General features: G+C 44.9%; 1 protein-coding gene across 1 annotated transcript in view; it reads left to right on the top strand.

The window, feature by feature from the left end:
- LOC115094728 (vascular endothelial growth factor receptor kdr-like) overlaps nt 1–13,387 on the top strand; it is a 311,596-nt gene that overhangs the window by 226,910 nt on the left and 71,299 nt on the right. The window contains exons 15-16 of the mRNA XM_029607986.1: nt 17–163; nt 7,419–7,547. Coding sequence (XP_029463846.1) covers nt 17–163; nt 7,419–7,547 — 276 coding nt within the window. The remainder of the gene's footprint in view (nt 1–16; nt 164–7,418; nt 7,548–13,387) is intronic.

Below are 13,387 nucleotides of genomic sequence, written 5' to 3'. Positions count from 1 at the left end.
TTTCCTGTGCCCACAGAGAAGAGAGCTCCGTACGTGGTGCAGCAGCTTGAAGAGCAGGAGGTGAACAGCAGCAGCACCCTCCACCTGGAATGCGTAGTGAACGGAATGCCTGTTCCCACCATCACCTGGCTGAAAAACGGATATGAAATGAAGCCTGCCTCGGGTGAGTTCCAGGATACGCTGCAACTCTAGGAGTGAATTATCCAGTAGGGATGTGAATCGTTTTTCAACGATTAAAATTATCGTCCGATAATGTTTATATCGTCTTAAATCGTTATAGAACACGATACAATAGAAATTCTAACGATTTATCGTTAAAAATCGTTAAATCGTGTTAGTGCGCACTAACTCGAGTTAGTGCGCACTAACGGGGAGTTAGTGCGCACTAACTCGAGTTAGTGCGCACTAACTGAAAATGATACAAATAAACACTTTCCAGGTCACTGAAGGTCAGTTAGGAATGAATATGTGTTCCTATTGGCTGGCTGCCCTCTTATCTATTGATATTACCAAGGTTACCACTGAGGTGATGGTTGGGGGGATGGGAAATGGAACTGGAAACTAACGAACACCAACAGAAAATGAAACAAAGTGTTCACACTTCCCAGGTCAGTAAAGGTCACTTAGGAATGAATATGTATGTATGTATTCCTATTGGCTGGCTGTGCTCTTATCTATTGATGTTACCAATATGGTTGGGGGGATGTGAAATGGAAACAGTTGGAAGCTTGACAAAAAAAGTAATGTAATGATCAGCACTCACGTGACTAGAACTTGTTTGTTTATTATTTTTGTTAGCAGGCACCTGAAATGCTAGTGCATGTTGAATTTGCCAATCACTGTGCATTTTAGAAAGGTGGTCCTGGCTGGAACTGTACACAGTTCAAATATATGTAATTGATTGTTGGTAAGTGTATTTTTTAAGTAGCCACACTGGCACCAGTATGTTTACTTTTCCTCCTACTTAACTCACTAGCTCAGCTTTGTAAGAAGGGCTTCTCTGCTTGTGTGTTGTTTTTGTTTGGTGTGAGGAGAGCAGAAACATCAGATCTTTATTCAATCTACTACAGTCATCTCTTACAGTGCCCTATCCCTATTAATACCAGGAGTGTTGTGATCTTCCTGCACACAGTGCCCTAACCCTGATACCAGTCTGAGACAGCTCCCTCCCTGCATTACTAGTGAGAGGCTGGCTTCACAGACAGGGGGGAGCTGCCTGACCCTCACTCCTGACTTCCCCCATGTCCCAGCTAGTGAATGGTGTGTGGGTGAGGGGGGGGGGGGGAGGATGGTGAAGTCTGAGACAGCTCCCTCCCTGCATTACTAGTGAGAGGCTGGCTTCACAGACAGGGGGGAGCTGCCTGACCCTCACTCCTGACTTCCCCCATGTCCCAGCTAGTGAATGGTGTGTGGGTGAGGGGGGGGGGGGTGGATGGTGAAGTCTGAGACAGCTCCCTCCCTGCATTACTAGTGAGAGGCTGGCTTCACAGACAGGGGGGAGCTGCCTGACCCTCACTCCTCCGGGGTATTGTGATCTTCCTGCACACAGTGCCCTATCCCTGATACCAGGGGTGTTGTGATCTTCCTACATGCAGTGCCCTATCCCTATTAATACCAGGAGTGTTGTGATCTTCCTGCATGCAGTGCCCTATCCCTATTAATACCAGGAGTGTTGTGATCTTCCTGCATGCAGTGCCCTATCCCTGATATCGGGATGTGTGCAAGAAGATCACAACACCCCCGGTATCAGGAATAGGGCACTGTGTGCAGGAAGATCACAACACCCCTGGTATTAGGGATAGGGCACTGTGTGCAGGAAGATCACAACACTCCTGGTATTAATAGGGATAGGGCACTGTGTGCAGGAAGATCACAATACCCCTGGTATCAGGGTTAGGGCACAAGTTCTAGTCACATTGACTGATCACATTACTTGTTTTGTCAAGCTACCAACTGTTTCCATTTCCCATCCCCCATATACTGTCAGTAGGAAACTTGGTAACATGAATAAATAAGAGGGCAGCCAATAGGAATACATATTCATTCCTAAACTGACCTTAACTGACCTGAAAAGTGTCAAATTGTATCATTTTCAGTTAGTGCGCACTAACTCCCAGTTAGTGCGCACTAATCGGAAAAAACGATTTTTAACGATTTTTTAACTAAAAAATCGTGCCTAAGACGATTTTCTTGCCCTGCCACACGATTTCTATCGTTAAGACAATATGGAAAACGATTCACATCCCTATTATCCAGTGTTGTACATGGGCAGTAGCAAGACCTGACTCCGTGCCAATACCTTGAGGGCGTTAGTAATTGGGCCATAATAATCTTGAACCCCCAATAAAGAGATGCCCGCAATATTTAATATCTCTGCTGAGAAAGTTCTGCCTAGGAAAATCATGGTCCATATAATCAACATTGTCCATATAATTAGCATAAACTAGTATGGCATTAATTTTGTTGCAGAAATGAGGGTTTCAGAAGGGTTATTGAGTAGTGGATGTTCTGTATTCGTTGACATTAGAAAATCCCACAAGGACTTTTCTGTTTTGAACACAAGAAAAGCAATATGCTGACTTGCAGCACAGCCAAGATGCATGCGTTTCTTTCCATGCTGTGAGACGCCATATGTACACTATAGATACTGCATTTAAATTTGTGAATTTATTTCATGTATAGTAGGATCATCATTATCAAAGGATTTTGTGTCCTACTGAAGAATATGTGATTTAGCCATAATATTAAATGAGAAAAAAATCAGGTTGATTCAGAATTGGGGTACAGCATTGTGTCGTTCTGGAAGGAAACATGGACTGCTGTTGAGGGCATAGAAGTTGGTACAGTTCCTAGCCCTGTCTCTAACTCTGAGAGTGACTCTGGGCAAGCCATATCCTTGAGTGCATGAGTCTACCCTGCTGTAACTTAGGAATAAAAAAACATGATGTCATACACTGTGTAAATATTGAAATGGGCATAAAACCTGTACCTGAGAGGCGGTTGGATGTTTTGATTTCTTCCTTAGATGTGTACTGTGCTTTGAGTAATCAAATGGTAATTATGGTTGACGTTTCTATGGGAGGAGGTTACGGAACCTAGCAGCAGTCACGGTTTGCACCATGCTGACTGATCAGAAGTGACAGCTGTGTAGTCATTGCTGACAGAACAGTATGTCAGGGCTGCCATGAAACAAAGAGGAGGGTGTGTGATTTTGCCTGATGAGACAATATCCAAATAATCTAATGGTAATTTATTTTTAATTGCTTTCTTATGCTTTCCCATTTGGATCTTTTCGAGGTACCGTGATACAAGGCCTTCATTTTTTTTCTGCATCCCCTTTGCATTGCACTTGTGTTTTCATGGACTCTAGTAAGGTAGAATGCTTCTAAGGGCTGCTTCCCATGCATCTCTGTGACCAGCCACTAGATATCTTCCAGTGAATCTCTGGGACCAGCCGTTAGGTAACTCCCTAAGAACAGTACTAGGCTCAGTCGTGGTTGACCCATAAAATAGTATTCTTCTGCATTCAGGCAGGCCAATCCACAACGGTGGGTTATGCACTCCTACCAGCAGATGGAGACAACTGATTTGCTGATGTCACTGACATACAACCCTGCCCCAACATCAGCCTGCCAGTATTCTCTGTCTCCAGCGGGTGGTGGACGTGCATCTTCCCTTGTGAGAATAGCTTGTTTTCAGTAAAAAGAAACACAAACAAAGGAAGAAGAAAAGGAGAAAAAAAAAACAAATCTCCTGAAGTGATCATAGTCTGGTGCTCCGCCTCAGTTGAGCATTTGAACCAAGGCCTTTTTTTTTTTTTTTTTTGCTGGGTTTCAGCTCAATAAAAAGTGGGGAGAGACAGGAGAAGGGGGCACACACAGTGAAGGCTTCTGCTCTTTCCCCCTGTACTAGCAGGCCCGAAAAAGCTTCCTGCTGACAAAGGCTGGGTTAAAGTAAAAAGAGTACTTCTGTTTTCCTCAGGCCGTTTCCCCGCCCACCCGCAGCAGTACACTTCTCACCCTGCTGGTCGGGGCCCATGGAGGTGAGGTGTGTGTGGTGGCGCTGCGGCATTTGGCCGGTCGACGGGGGAGGGGGGGACAAGTGTCTGATTTCCTGCGCTGCTGGACCTGTTGGGGAAAGAGCTACATGCTGAGAAGATGGCTGCCGAAACTCGTGGTAGACCACGGCTTTGTGTTTCCCGGGCAATCGTGCACACCCTAGGAGAAGTTTCGCAGTAGCATGCAGGTATGTGCACTAGGCCACTTGCACAAGTGCTAGCCCACTTCTGCGTGAACGAACATGCAGTTGAGCGGTTAGCCCGCAGCCTTGAATTGTGCACCGGAGAGCCGGGCAGCAGTTGTATTTCCCTACCAAGGCATGAGATACCCATTTTGAGGCGTAATGGCAGCAGGGTTCTAGCAGATTAAGGGGGCTTCCTGTTTGTGCACTTTGCCATATAAGGGCAAGCCAGCCGTGGCGATCGCTAGGGCTGTGATGGAAGCAAGGCGTTGGAACAGCGCTGCCTAGAGGCACAGGAGAATTGGCTGTTACAGGGTCATGATGATAGTTGCGGCATTCCTCCACAAAAAAGGTATTCTGGTTCATTCATACCAGAACAGATGGTTAGTGCGAGCCAAAAGTGCGGAAGAGAGTCAAGGGGCATCTCACAGATTGATTCACCTTTTCTAGGAGCTGGGCTGGATAGTGAATCTAGCCATTGTAGTTTGCAGCTGACACAGATCCTGGACTCATGACTCATGAGGCAAGGTCTTCTTACCAGAGCTACGTATTCGAGAGAGTACAGATGTAGGTTCAATCCTTGAGATTGAACATTCGTCCAGTGGTGTGGAGATTTGTAAGTCTTAGGGGCCATAACGGTGATGTTGGATGTGGTACCCTGGGCGAGAGCTCATAGATGTCAGTTTCAGCTGGCTCTTCTGTCACGGTGGAACCCACAGTTACAGGAGTTCGCAGTGAGGTTCTTCTTGCCGGAGGAGATGAACGTGAAGTTGTGATGATGGCTGCGAAAGGAGCATCTCATGAGGGGGGTACCCTTGGTCCCAGAATGTTTGGTGCTCATGATGGACGTGAGCCTCCAGGATTGGGGGGACTCCTTGTCAGGAGTTAGTAGCACGGTCTGTAGCCCACCAAGGACAGGCAGTGGACCTTTATTTGTTGGACATTTATTCAGTTTGCTTAGCGGGCTTGCAATTTGCTGAGTGGCTGGTGGGACGAGTGATATTTGTGGGGTCAGACAGTGCCACAACAGTTGCCTACATCAACCGTCAGGGCAGAACCAAAGATCACCAGGTGTCGGTGGAGATGCGCTCATGGAATGGGCAGACTAATGTCTTCAGACAGTATCAGCTTCTCACATTGCCGGTATGGACAATGGGAAAGCCAATTTTCTCTGTGGATATGCCTTAGATCCAAGAGAGTGGGAGCTGAGGTCTTTCAGCTCATAGTCTCTCAATGGGGTCAACCATATATGGCCTGTTGGCGATTTGCTTCAAAGCGAAGATGCAACAGTTCTGCAATCACAGAAAGGGCCTGTGGATGTTGGGACTTGACACTCTTGTTCAACAATGGTGTGGGGCAAGATGCTGTATGTGTTCCCTCTCTGGTCAGTGTTCGGCAGAGTGCTGTGAGTCATCTCGGTCTTGTGCTTCTGGTGGCCCCGGATTGGCCAAGGAAATCATGGTGCCTAGATCTCCACTGATCGCGGGTCATCAGTTCCTGAGGCTGGCAATCAAACCAGATTGTCTATGCATGAGAATCTGGGTCAATTCGGTCTTACAGTTGGATCTTACGAGAGCTCAACTGCAGAGGATTAGCTGTTCTCCAATAGTAGTGAACACATTGCTCCGACCAAGAATGTTTTCTACATTTCTGACTTATATAGGTTTGGAGAGTGTTTGAATATTGGTGTGGCGTGAGCGAAGGTCACCCTCTCAAAGTGGAGATTCCATTGATTTGGAATTCCTACAGGAAGGATTGGTTGAGGTTGACACTAAACACCTTGATGGTTTAGATGGCAGACCAAGCATGTTATGGAGGCCGTATTATTGGTAGACCTTGGGCCTTCCTTACGTCTCCCAGTACCATCCTGGGACCTTAATTTGGTATTCAGGTTTTTGCAGGGTCCATCTTGCGGTCTTTGCGTGTTATTTTCTTGCGGCTATTTACCATCGCGACAGTTGTCCTGGTTGCTTTATGTTTGGAGAGGTGTATTCTGACCTACAAGCTCTCTTGTGCCATGTGCCTTTCTTTGTTTTTTGCAGAAAATGGTTGGAGTGCCATTTGAATGTCTAATTCCCTGCAGCGCTGGGCAGGATCAGAGTTGAGCAGGAATACTGGGTGCTAGGTGCCTTGGGTGTGAAGTGACATCTGTTTCGGTATCTGGATGTTACCATTCCTTATGGAAGACTGATCGCCTGTCCATCATCCATGAGATAAAGGGACAAGGAGAGCAAGAAATGAAGGTAACAGTGATCTGTTGAGTTAAAGACACTATCACAATAGCCTAGGTGGATGCAGGAGTGCCATGGGTGAAAGTCCTATTGGTGTCTCTTTCCAAGGTCTGCTGGGCAGCATCGTAGTCCTTCTTATCTGCTTTAGGCAAGCATTACCGCTTGACTCTTAAAGCTCAAGAGGACACTTTCCTCATGAGGGCGGTGTTGACGAGGATGCAGGCAGCTGCCACCTGTTTAGGGAGTAGCTTTGGTACATCCTACCAGTGTGGATTGGCCTGCCTGAGTGCAGAGAAAGGTGAAATTACATCTTACCGGATATTTTCCTTTCCTCTAAGAAAGGCAAGCCAATCCACAAGCCTGCTCTGGGCTGCCTACTGATGGTCTTTTCAGTTTGTCCTGGTTGCAGGGACGATGCAGAGTGTTCATTGACCGAATCACTTGGAACCCTGATAAGTGGAAAACCTGTTTTGTTCACTTATAGTTAGTAGTTGTACTGAATCTGGTACCACCAAGTTAGGTGGAAGCTGATGGTTCGTTGGCTGTTAAGAATCATGGTTCAAGTCTAATTGGTGGACTACTTTTAGATTTTCTAGAGGTACTGGCAGGGTGATGTCGGGGCAGAGCTATATGTCCGTCACATCAGTGAGTCTGATCTATGTTTACTGGTAGGAGTGCATAACCCACCGGTGTGGATTGGTCTGCTTTCCTTAGAGGAAAAGAAATTATCAGGTAAGAAGTAATTTCACCTTTTGAGCTCAGTAAGACCCGCCCCCCCCCCCCCCCCCCCCAAGCTTTTTATTCTCCATCACAGATTATAAACTACGGAGATATCTGGTTAATTTTAAGGTCTGAATAATAATAGAATGGAGTTGTAAAACTGTATAGATTTTTGCCCAGGATTTTCTGTGCTATACTCACATGCTGAACCTGACATTCCTACTGTAGGGATTTCTCTGCTGGTCAATAACAGCCTAATCATTGAACGAGTGAAAAAGGACGATGAAGGCTTGTATGAATGCAAGGCCACCAATGAGATGGGGGAGGTGAGAACAGCAGCATTCATTACAATACAGGGTAAGCTGTTTTTTTTCCCAGATTGTACATGTGAACAGATTGTACATGTAAACACTGAAGCAAAGAATGTATTTAGTCTTTCTGTTATGGCCATGTCTTCCCTATGGGCTCCTTTAACTCCTTCGCAGGCTTCCTGCTGCAGATATATATTTTTTAATTTTATTATGAGTTTTTGCCTCTATGGTCTGCTTTTTTCGATTTCTCTTTTTGTTTGACTTATTACTGTTTTATATCTAACTTGCCAATGCGTATACTTTTTCCTATTTTCTTCAGCTGAATCCTTTTTTAGTTTTTGGAAGAAGTTCTTTTGGCTAAAATAATCTCTTTCACCTCATTTTTCAACAATGTCGGCAGTCATTTGGCCTTTCTTCTTTTTTTAATGCATGGAATACATCTGATCTGGGCTTCTAAGATGGTATTCTTAAAATATGTCCATGTTTGATATAAACTCTTAATATTTGTAGCTGCACCTTTTGTCTTTCTATTTTCTTCACTTTATCAAAGTTTCCCTTTTGAAAGTTAAATGCTGGAGCAATAGATTTACTTAATATCCTCCCTCCAGTCATTAATCAAATTTGATTACATTTATGATCACTGTTGGCAAGCAGCCCCTCTACCATTATCCTGTGTTCTAGTAAGAAATAGGCCTAAAATGAATTAGGTTTCATTGGTTCCTGGATCAGCTGCTTCATGAAGCAGTCATTTATTTAATCTAGAAACATTACCTCCCTAGCTTGTCCTGATGTGACATTTACCTAGTCAATATTCAGGTAATTGAAATCTCCCATTATTGCTGTGCTGCCAAATGTGTTAGCTTCCCTAATGTTTGTTAGCATTCCATCATAAGTACATAAGATTTGCCATACTTGATCAGACCAAAGGTCCATCAAGCATAGTATCCTAACAGTGGCCAATCCAGGACACAAGTAACTGGCAGCATCCCAAGGGGTAGATAAGATTCTATGTTACTTATCCCAGAGATAAGAAGTGGATTTCTGCAACTCCACCTTAATAAAAACCTTTTTTAAATGCAGCTACACTGATAGCTTTCACCACATCCTCTGGCAACGACTTTCAGAGCTTAATTATTTATTTATTTGTTTGTTTGTTTATTTATTTGGCACTCTTTTATACCGATGTTCCGGTAACAAAGTTACCAATCACTTCGGTTCACATTGCAACAATAAACATGACATGAGAATGCCTAACATAGAACCAGGATGATCAAACTTGGATACAAAACTGGGTTTAACAAAGTATAATGACATTGAATTATAAACTGGGTTTAACAATGTATAATTACATTGAATAAAAAATATTTTTTATTCAATGTAATTATACATTGAATAAAAAATATTTTTTCTTATTACTTTAAATGTATAACATAAGTCATTGCCATACTGGGCCAGACCAAGGGTCCATCAAGCCCAGCATCCTGTTTCCAACAGTGGCCAATCCAGGCTACAAGTACCTGGCAAGTACCCAAACACAAAGTAGATCCCATGCTACTGATGCAATTAATAGCAGAGGCCATTCCCTAAGTCAACTTGATTAATAGCAGTTAATGGACATCTCTAAGAACTTATCCAAACCTTTTTTAAACCCAGCTACACTAAGTGGCGGATTTTAAAAGGGTTACGCGTGTATATTATGTGCGTAACCGCAAAAACCCGCTCCTGCGCACACCGAGCCTATTTTGCATAGGCCTGGCGATGCGTGCAAGCCCCGGGATGCGCGTATGTCCCGGGGCTTGAAAAAAGGGGCGGGGAATGGGTGTGGAGGTCCGGGGCGGGACTGAGGCCTCTGGCACAGCGGCCGTGCCGGGGGATCGCGTGCTGGCACTCGGCCGGTGCGCACAACCTACGCCTGCCCAAAGGCAGGCGCAACTTATTTAACAAAGGTCATGGGGGGGGGGGGTTTAGATAGGGCTAGGGGGCGGGTTAGGTAGGGGAAGGGAGCGGAAGGTGGGGGGGGGCGGAAGGAAAGTTTCCTCCGAGGCCGCTCCGTAAATCTGTGCGCGCTAGGTTGCACGCACAAATCTATGCCTGCGCGTACCTCTTAAAATCCGGCCCTAACTGCACTAACTACATCCTCTGGCAGCAAATTCCAGAGTTGTCTACGATTAGTTTTAAATGTGCTACTTGCAAACTTCATGGAATGTATCCTAGTCCTTCTATTATCCGAAAGAGTAAATAACCGATTCACATTTACCATTTAAGACCTCTCATGATTTTAAAGGATTCTATCATATCCCCCTCAGTCACCTAGTAACTTTGTCATGTGTCCCCTAGTTTTTGTATTCTTTGAAAGAGTATACAACAGATTAATGTTTACTCATTCTACTCCACTCATTATTTTATAAACCTCTATCATATCTCCCCTCAGCCGCCTCTTCTCTAGGCTGAAGAGTCCTAACCTCTTTAGCCTTTCCCCATAGGGGAATCGTTCCATCCCCTTTATCATTTTGGTTGCCCTTCTCTGTACCTTTTCTAATTCTGCTATATCTTTTTTGAGATGTGACCATAGCTGCACACAGTACTCAAGATGAGGTCGCACCATGGAACAATACAGAGGCATTATGATATTCTATGTTTTATTCTCCATTCCTTTCCTAATAATTCCTAGCCTTACATTTGCTATCTTGGCTGCTGCACACTGAGCAAAAGATTTCAAGGTATTATCAACGATGATTGTTGCGGATGGAGAAACTCCGGATGTGGATCCTTGGGCCGACCGACCCGAAGGAGCAGTCGGTAGGCAGAACTCCCACTGGGCAATTGGAGCTTCACCTGGAAACCCGTGACTCCTCCAGAGGAGCTGTGGGAGCCCGGGTTGCTAGGACTTAGGAGTCTTCGCCCTGGAAGCCCGAGGTCCCCCCAGGAGGAGCCCGTAGGGACCCGGACCGCTGGGACTTAGGCGGAAATGAAGAAACCCAGGAGTGGAATCCGAACTGGAGGCTGGGCAGGCGGCGAGCAAGCAGCAGTCGGGGTCACGAACCGGGATCAAGGCAGGCTGAAGACAAGCAGGAGTCGAAGTCACGGACCGGAGTCAAGGCAGGCTGAAGACAAGCAGGAGTCGAAGTCACGGACCGGAGTCAAGGCAGGCTGAAGACAAGCAGGAGTCGAAGTCACGGACCGGAGTCAAGGCAGGCTGAAGACAAGCAGGAGTCGAAGTCACGGACCGGAGTCAAGGCAGGCTGAAGACAAGCGTGGTCAAGCTATCCGAGGTCAAGGCAGGAGACAGGCAAGCAGGGTCAGGCAAAGCGGAGTCCAGCAGGAAACAGGCAATCCAGGAACGCAACTCAGAGCTACCAAAGGCAGTGAACCTCGTTGCAAGGCAAGGAAGGCTGGGAACTGCAGGGCTTAAATAGCCCTGCAGCGTCTGACGTCAGGAAAGGGAGGAGCCGTGTTTTCCCGCGCTGGTCCCTTCAAAAGCAGGGCTCAGCCGCGCGCGCGCGCCTGGGGGCGGAGCTAGCCGCGAGAGGACGCCGGCGGCAGAGAGGGAGCTGGCGCGTGGCGCAGGAAGGCCCTGCAGGCCCGCGCGGGGTCGGGACGGCAGGCGGACGCTGCGGCCGGGGTCCCGAGTCCACGGAACGCGGTAGTTCTCCGGGGCCCGAAAGGAAGGTAAGGCCTCGGGCGCCACCGTGGCGACCGAGACCGCAACAGATGATGCCTAGATCCTTTTCCTGAATGGTGACTCCTGATGTGGAACCTTGCATCTGTCTATTTATTTTGGTCAGGTGGATGGTAGTATATCCCCACCACTTTACTCTTCTCCATCACATATGGAATTTCCATCCATAAAGATTCTGCATTTAGTCTTCTGTGGGATCTTTATCCTGTTGGACTATATGCCATCCCTAACAGTGCTAACTCCTCTTAGTATCTTTCAAAAATACCTCCCTCTGAATCATGTGCTGGTGAATGACTTGTCGGCTTTTTTTCCTCTTCTAGTTTGAAAGCTGCTCTCTCTCTTTTTTAAAGGTCAGCGCCAGCAACCATAATTGGTTATGGTGTAGCCTGTCCTTTTGGACTAGGCTCTCTTTTCTCCAAATGTTGCACAGTTCCTAGCAAAGCTGAATCCCTCTTCCCTGCACCATCGTCTCATCCTTGCATTGAGACTCCGGAGCCCTGCCTGCCTCTGGGGGATCTGCATGTGGAACAGGGGAGCATTTCAGAGAATGCTACCCTTGCAGCAATAATTTTACAGAATTTATTTATTAAAATTTATAAACTGCTAATTTCAAATCTGTTGCACTAAACAGTATGCAGTTAACACATAAATCATCAATTTTCACAAACTAATGTATATAACAATATCTTAAAATATTACAAACTATCATTCTAATAGGGTGGTTTTTAACGGTCACGACCCTTTACCTAAATGTCTCCATAAACAGATGGGCCTTCAATTGCTTCCGAAAAAGTTTTAAATCTTGTATTAATCTTAGATTAGACAGTAAAGTATCCCTTAACTGCAGGAATATCACTGAATATGCTCATGCCCGCGTCTCCACGTAATGTACCTCCTTAGGGGATGGAATTACAAAACGGATAAGCAGATTCAGAGTGCAACGAACGTTTTGGTTCATATTTTCTTATAACAGTAGACAAATATGGCAGACCCTCATTTCTTAAAACTTTAAAGGTTAATACCAATATTTTGAATTGTATTTGTTGCTCTACTGGCAACTAATATAATCTCTCTAAAACGGGGTAACATGATCACTCAACTTACCTCGCAATATTTATTTATTTGTTTGGGCGTTTTATATACCGTCGTTCCAAGAGATGATCACAACGGTTTACAAAATCCTCATACATATATTCAAGGTCAATGGTCATATACTGAGTGTTCAGCATTCACTTTCTAGTTTGATTCCGCATTGTATACAAATATCAAACAGGCCACTGCATTTTGCAGTAATTGAACTGCTTTTAACCGATATTTTGACAAGCAAATCAAAAGTGTATTATAGTAGTCTACATTTATCAATAAAAATGCTTGTATGACCATCCTAAAATCAATGATTGGTAATATAAAACTAAGATGGTGTGAAAGCCGCAATTTATAAAACCTACTCTTATGACCTTATTTAAATGAGCAACATAAGATAAGGTAGACTCCATCAAGAATCCTAAATTGCTAACTGTATTCGTAGAAGGAATTAGTGTGCCATTAAATACTATTCCTGGACCAGGAACAATTTGTGAACTTCTGGTAATCACCATGCCTTCTGCCTTCTTAAAATTTAAAACAGCTGACTAGTTGACATCCAAGCCTGTATCTTTTCTAAACATGAAATAACTTTTTGGATCATAGTACTTGTTTCTTGTTCCACCTGAAAAAACAACAACAGCGTATATTTTGTAAAAATGTACTAACTGATACAAAACTTTACTCAAACGAGCTAAATATATATTAAAGAGTTTAGCAGAGAGAATACTTTTATGCACACCTGTTTGAGTCTTTCACCAAAGCTATTGTATGAATTCTCAACTTGAAACCATCTTCCAGTTAAAAATGAACTGCAATAATACTGAAGTGGGGAGCACTCATTGAGTAAGCACATGAGCAGCAGCACAACAGCAGAATGTGTATGTATGTGTCTTTATATCTGTGACAGAAAGAGAGAGAGAAAGTATGTGTGTCTTTATGAGAGAAAGAGAGAGAGAGAAAGATTGTTGACCTTTTCTTTTGGGCAGGGACATCTCTCTCTTGCCCCCTCCTCCTCTTCTGTTCGTGAGAGGAATGGTGGCTCTCTGCCTCTGTGAATTCTGGTTTTGTGGATCTTGCCGTGTGGAAGGTTGGCCACTCCCGCCATAGGCTAAAAGACACCA

This window comes from Rhinatrema bivittatum, chromosome 6 (genome assembly GCF_901001135.1).
Source record: "Rhinatrema bivittatum chromosome 6, aRhiBiv1.1, whole genome shotgun sequence".
In the NCBI taxonomy this organism is placed as follows: Eukaryota; Metazoa; Chordata; class Amphibia; order Gymnophiona; family Rhinatrematidae; genus Rhinatrema; species Rhinatrema bivittatum.
This window is presented reverse-complemented; position numbering and strand designations above follow the sequence as displayed.